The following is a 6,661-nucleotide window of genomic DNA, read 5'->3' as shown; positions in this document are numbered from 1 at the left end:
GCGCTGAGGGTGCTCCGGCAGCTGCTGAGGGTGGAGAAGGGTGCAGCCAGAGCACGGCTTTGCCCCGAGACACCGCAAACGCCGCAGTGCCGTGGCTTGGGCTCTCCAGCCCACCTCGCACCGTGTGACCTTCATTTAATCGCGTTAATGCCTCGAGTCTGCTCTGCAATCAGGCGGTATCAAACCTGCCCCTCCCCCCGGCAATAAAGGGAAGGGAGATGGAAGGGGAAAATAAGCAAAGATTAAACATTAATCTCCCCAGGGCCGAAAGGAACCGCGGTGGGCGGGAGGGGACCTGTTGCCTTTGGGCTCCTGCTGTGCCAGCGGGGTCTTGATGGGTTCCCGAGGATGTCCTGGCTGCTCTCAGCTTTGCTGAGGGCCAGAATTGGAGCTGGGGCACCGCTGCATCCCCCTGCCCCATCCCATCCCCGGGCAGGGTGCTGTGGGGTCTCAGGTGCTGCAGAAAGAGTCTTCCCCCAGACCAGCTCGGAATCTCTCTTTATTATTTAAATCCATTATGTACAACGACCAAAAAATAAAAAAACGCTCTTAAATTTCTCTGCGATATGAAAACTACAAGCTCTGTACATCGACTGCCGTGAGTGCAAGGATCATGGTCTTTGGTGGCTAAAACCCGCGCCCGCGCCCTTCACCGGGGTGMGCCCACGAGGTGACACGGAGCAGGGCAGGGGTGACCGCGACAGGAGCGCGGGGTGGCCCTGACTCCCGACACGGGATCGGGACATCAGAGACGCGGCCAGCGGGAGCTCGGTGCTGTCCGAGCCTGTCCGGGCCGGCCCTGCGGGGCGCTGGGATGACCGCTAAGACATCTACAATCACGCAGTGTGGACACAACCCGGCGACACGGGACACGCGGCCCCGCTTGCACACCCCTGCCCGAGGGGCTGCTGGGGACACACCGACCATGGGGATGGAGCGGGACGTGGGGGTGGGCAGGGAAAAGGGGGGAAAATCCACGGAAAAAAAGGCAGTGCGGGATATCCCCTGTGGCAGACGCTGCCGGGATTCCCGGTGGGTTGCCGCACCCCGCGGGCCGGGCTCCCGGAGCAGCCCCGGATTGCTCCCGACGTCCCAAAAACACGAAGGTGGAGAGCGGAACACCTCACTTCGATAAGCACCGCGGGGAACAAGACCTCGCCCGCCGCTCTGGGGGTCCGGGGGGCGCCGCTCTGAGCCCCAGAGGGCGAGGATAACCATGGTTCCTGACTCCGGGAGCGGGAAGCGGCTGGCGCGGCGTGGCGGGGTCGGAGGGGACACTACTCTAACCTGGACTGAACACGGTTGGCCCAAAGCGACACTGTAAGCAGAGCTGGGCTGCTCGGCAGAGCCACGACTCGCACACACATATTGCACACTACTGTCACTGCAGGGGGGGCGTGGGGCGTCTGTGGGGACCCTGCTCGAACCCCGCACGGCACCCAGGCGCTGCCCGGGATTGGCATCTCCTGTGACAGACAGCCTTTGCTCCCGTGGCACTGGTGACTGGCATCTGCAGGAAACCCGGGAACGGGAGTGCAGCGCGGGGCAGGGGAGCAGAGCCCGGGCTGAGCACTCTCCTGGGGCCACAGGAAATGGGGTACCCTCCGTGACCCTCTGAGCATCCTCCTGGGGCCACAGGAAATGGGGTACCCCCGATAATCCTCTGAGCATCCTCTTGGGCACACGGAGGGGTCCCCTTGGTGACCCTGTGAGCATCCTCCTGGGGCCACAGAAAATGGGGTACCCCTGGGACCCTCTGAGCATCCTCCTGGAGCAACAGAAGGGTCCACCCAGATGACCTTCTGGACATCATCCTGGAGCCACAGAGAGGTCTCCTTGGACTAACCCTCTGAGCATCCTCCTGGGCACACAGAGGAGTCCCCTGGTGACCTTCTGACCATCCTCCTGGAGCCACAGAAGGGTCCTTCTGGGGACCTTCTGGAATCTTCCTGGACCACAGAGGAGTCCCCTTGGACTGACCCTCTGAGCATCCTCCTGGAGCCACAGAAGGGTCCACCCAGATGACCTTCTGGACATCATCCTGGAGCCACAGAGAGGTCTCCTTGGACTGACCCTCTGAGCATCCTCCTGGGGCCACAGGAAATGGGGTACCCCCGGTGACCCTCTGAGCATCCTCCTGGAGCCACAGAAGGGTCCACCCAGATGACCTTCTGGACATCATCCTGGAGCCACAGAGAGGTCTCCTTGGACTGACCCTCTGAGCATCCTCCTGGAGCCACAGAAGGGTCCCTCTGGTGACCTTCTGGAATCCTCCAGGACCACAGAGGAGTCCCCTTGGACTGACCCTCTGAGCATCCTCCTGGAGCTGCAGGCAGCAGAATCCCCCCAGGCCGCCCCCATGCCAGGTTGGGGGGCAGTGGGGGGGCAGCCACAGTTCCCGGGTGTGGGGCAGAGCCCCGCCCAGCAGCACATCCCAACCTCACAGGGACTCAGCACCTCTGAGGCCAAACACTCCCACAAACCAGGGAGGGGAATGGGGGGCTGCTCAGTGGAGACCACCCCCAGCTTTGCCCCCTGGCAATCGTCAGACTGGGGGAACCCTGCCCGGGACCCCCAAATYCTGGCACCTGCACCCAGTGGGGCCGCGGGAAAGGGAGACCCGGCCCCTGCTGACCCCAGACCCCCTTCATCTGCCTGCCCGGGGAGCCCCTGCAGCCCCCTCCCTCCACCCGGGCAGCACACCCAGGGGTCTCTCCCTCCTCCCCCAAAAGGCAAAGGCGCTGGGCAGAGCGATCTGGGGATCGAGGCGGGCGYGGAGCAGCCCCMGCTGTGACAGGGACGAGCTGGAGGAGCTGCCAGCACCAGCCTGGCCCCGAGGACAGGCTGAGGGACACGGAGAGCGGGGAGATGAGCTCCCCGGTGAGGCCAGAGTTTGGGCAARGGCTCTGACCTGTCCCGTGCCTCCGGGAGGAGGGCAGAACGCACAGACGGCGATGAGCAAAGAGGGGACAGCCCGGGCAGGGTGACCCCCTCGGGGCATTCAGCAGAGCCCCCTCCTCATCCAGCTGCCCATCTCTGCCGTGCCCCCGAGCCTCCAACAGCCCCTCCACGGCCCCGGCTGCCGCCTCTCACCTCGTTTTCCCTCYGACACGGCGGGGCTGCCGCTCTGTTCCCCCCGCCTCCTGTGCCGCCGGGGTGCCCGGGTCCCTCCTGCCTGCGTGGGTGCCGCCAGGACTCACATGTTGGATGRGAGTTTGGGCTTCCCCGTTTCCACCTCGGGGCTGAAGGCCACGGAGCCCTTGCGGGAGGGAGCTGCCGCCTGCCGGGACGCCGAGCCCGGGGATTGGGGAGTGGACGCTGCCGCCGTGGAGCGGCCGGGCTGAGCCAGCGATCCTGAAGGCACCTGCGAGTGCGTGGGCTGGCCTGGCATCCCCGGACACGGCTTGGCTACCAGTCCGGCTACCGAGGGCGAGGACCTGCGGGCCAGGTTCCCCGCGGATTTCCTGCCCTGCTTCAAAGAGCTCCCGTCGGCTTGCTGGGCCACTTTATTGGGAAGGGAAGGCTGGGAGGCGGAGAGGAGCCGGACATCCTGGGTGAGCCGCCCCACCGGCAAGCCCTGGATGCTCCTGTGCTTCACCAGCTGCTGGGGCTGCATCAGGAGGGAGATGTGCGAGCCGGTGGCTCGGGACAGGCTGTAGTGGAGCGTTCTCCCCGGCGGCAGCGCCTGCTCGGAGCTGGGGGACGCCGCGCCCGCCGCTTGCTGCAGCAGCGAGGTGGACACCGAGGCTCCGCGGGACCGGGAGAGCTGGGGCTGGGGGCCGGCCGGGGGCTGCTTGGACCCCGCTGGCATCTCCCCCCTCGGCGCCGCTTGCTGCAGGGGCTGCGCCCCGGGGCTGGGTCTCTCCAGCGGCGCCTGCGACTGGACCATGGGCGAGGAAGGCGAGCCGGCGGCGGGCGTTTGGAGGTGCGACTGCGGCGCGGACGGGGAGCTGACGGAGGAGGGCCGGGAGCCGCCCAGRCTGGGCTGCGAGCGGCGCACCGGTTTGGCGAGCAGGGTGGCCTCGGGAGACAGCGGGCTGGAGATGGAGGAGGGMGGCAGGAAGATGTGAGCCTGCAGGCTGTGCTGGTGGGTCAGCGCGATGGCCACGTTGGTGGTGGCCGCGGCCGTCTGCAGGGGAGCGTGCACCAGCGGCTCCCAGATGACCGGCTTCCCGCTCAGCTCCCGGCCCATGGCCATCTGCTGCAGGTCCTGGATGCTGTGAGCCACGTCCTGGTCGTGCTTGACGATCTGCTGGATCATCTCGGTGTTGAGGGGTCCCGAGCTGTGCTCGGCTCGCTTGCGGAGGAGGATGGAGTTYTTCTTTCCTGGGTGGGGGGAGGAGGGAGTGTCAGTGACCCTGAGGTGGGGACAGCGCGGAGGGCGGGGTGGCAGCGAGGAAGGGACAATGGAACCTCAGCAGAGGGCCAGGGGAAGCAAAACCCTGGGAAGGGTCGGGGTTGGGGCAGAGGAAGCAGAAGGGATAGAACAGGGGAGTTCCTGATGTGGGCCTGTGATCCTCAGGGTTCCTGACACTGTCACCCGTGGGGTTGGGGATCTGTCACCATCACCCGTGAGGATGGGGGTCTGTGATTCACAGGGTCTGTGACACTGTCACCCATGGGGCCTGGGGTCTGTGATCCACAGGGTCCGTGACACTGTCACCCGTGGGGTTGGGGATCTGTCACCATCACCCGTGAGGATGGGGGTCTGTGATTCACAGGGTCGGTGACACTGTCACCCTTGGGGCCTGGGGTCTGTGACCCACAGGGTCGGTGACACCGTCACCCTCGGGACAGGGTGTCTGTTGGCACTGGCAGCGGGAGCAGAGGTGGCCGTGCTGCACCCAGGGGGTCACTCCTCCTCACCGATGCGGTCCAGCCGGTCCATGGCCACGGTCTCGAAGGCCCTGCGCATCATGGGGTACTCCTCCAGCACCTCGTTGAAGTTATCCACCGACAGCGAGTACAGGCGGCAGTAGGTGTCGGCTCGCACGCTGGCCGTGCGCCTGCCACGCGTCAGCAGGCAGATCTCTGTGGGGACACGGGGTCAGGGTCAGGGGGACAATGCCACACATCCCCTCCCAGCAGGCAGATCTCTGTGGGGACACGGGGTCAGGGTCAGGGGAACAATGCCATACAACCCCCTCCCAGCAGGCAGATCTCTGTGGGGACAGGGGGACACGGGGTCAGGGTCAGGGGGACAATGCCACACATCCCCTTCCCAGCAGGCAGATCTCTGTGGGGACAGGGGGACACGGGGGTAGGGTCAGGGGGACAATGCCACACATCCCCTCCCAGCAGGCAGATCTCTGTGGGGACAGGGGACACGGGGGCAGGGTCAGGGGGACAATGCCATACAACCCCCTCCCAGCAGGCAGATCTCTATGGGGACACAGGGTCGGGGGACACGGGGCTGAGGTCAGGGTGGCACGGCCACATATTCCCTCCCAGCAGGCAGATCTTTGCGGGGACACGGGGCCAAGGGACACAGGGCCAGGGTCAGGGTGACACTGCCACACATCCCCTCCCACAGTCAGAGCACGAACAGGACTGCCCGGCACCCCTACACCCTGCACCAGGGCAGGAGCCTGGAGCACGGAGTCTGCAGCAGCATTTTCCTCCCTCTCCAGGCCATGGATCTGCCCCCAGGCCTGGCCCATTTCCCTCCCAGAGCTGTGCCTGTATCCTATAAATGATGTGGGATATAGATGTTTCTGATGTTCTGCTCTAAAATCCCCTCCTCCATGCCAGCAGTGGGGTGCTGGAGCCTCCCTCCATGCAGCCACCCAGAACTGGGGTGAAGCGGACACCAAACCTTTGGCCCTGGGCAAAACCATCAGGGATGCCCCAAATTCTGCCCCACAGGCCGCTCTTTCCCCCTCTCCAAATCCCCCAGCCCAGTCTCACCCCCAAAGTAGGAGCCATCAGACAGCTTYGTCTCCTTGTTGCCCTTGGTGAGGATGCTGACCACGCCGTGCTGGATGAAGTACATCTTTTTACCCACGGTGCCCTCGCGGATGATGAAGTCCCCGGGCTGGAARACCTCGAAGCGCAGCTTGGTCAGCATGGCCGTCACGAAATTGGGGTCGGCGTTGGCGAACAGGGGCATGTTGGCCACCAGGTTACGGCAGTTGAAGTTGATGATTTCCTGTGGGGTGAGGGGTCAGTGGGGGATGTCACCGAGCCTGTGAGCCCCTGTGAGTGCCACCCCCTTTTTCCACACCTCTTTGAGCGGCTCGCTGAGCTCCCCCAGGATGTTCTCCTCGTCGAACATCTTGCCCTGGTAGCGGTGCTCGTAGTACTCGTGGATGCGCTGGCGCGTGTCCCCCGGCAGTTTGTGGAATGACATGTACTGCTCCACTTGCTTGTACTGTTGGGGACACAGTGCCACAAAAAATCTTGAGTGCACGGGGCTGAGCTGGGGTCACCTGCACGGCCAGGTGTSCCCTGTTCTTGGTGACAGAGACACAGGAATCTCTGCTGCAGGGTCCTGTCCTCAAAAACCAACTCTGGGTCAGAGGGAAGGACCTCGTGCACTCAGGATGGACCCAGGGCAGAGGGCAGGATGGAGCCACACTGGGCAAAAGTGACCCCAATATGGAGACCAGTATGGACTCTGTCAATGGACAGCAGAAGCTCCACGGCAACAACCCTAGGGAGA

The 6,661-nt window shown here is 64.5% G+C and overlaps 1 protein-coding gene across 1 annotated transcript in view; it reads right to left on the bottom strand.

The window, feature by feature from the left end:
* Positions 1–1,982: 1,982 nt before the first annotated feature.
* HCN3 (hyperpolarization activated cyclic nucleotide gated potassium channel 3) overlaps positions 1,983–6,661 on the bottom strand; it is a 10,037-nt gene continuing 5,358 nt past the window's right edge. The window contains exons 5-8 of the mRNA XM_057384783.1: positions 6,224–6,370; positions 5,908–6,148; positions 4,867–5,031; positions 1,983–4,326 (exon numbers count right to left, since the gene is read on the bottom strand). Of these exons, the coding sequence (XP_057240766.1) occupies positions 3,197–4,326; positions 4,867–5,031; positions 5,908–6,148; positions 6,224–6,370 (1,683 nt within the window). The 3' untranslated portion in view covers positions 1,983–3,196. The remainder of the gene's footprint in view (positions 4,327–4,866; positions 5,032–5,907; positions 6,149–6,223; positions 6,371–6,661) is intronic.

Source organism: Malurus melanocephalus, unplaced genomic scaffold (genome assembly GCF_030028575.1).
Source record: "Malurus melanocephalus ecotype Western Australia unplaced genomic scaffold, MMel_1.1 scaffold_746, whole genome shotgun sequence".
In the NCBI taxonomy this organism is placed as follows: Eukaryota; Metazoa; Chordata; class Aves; order Passeriformes; family Maluridae; genus Malurus; species Malurus melanocephalus.
This window is presented reverse-complemented; position numbering and strand designations above follow the sequence as displayed.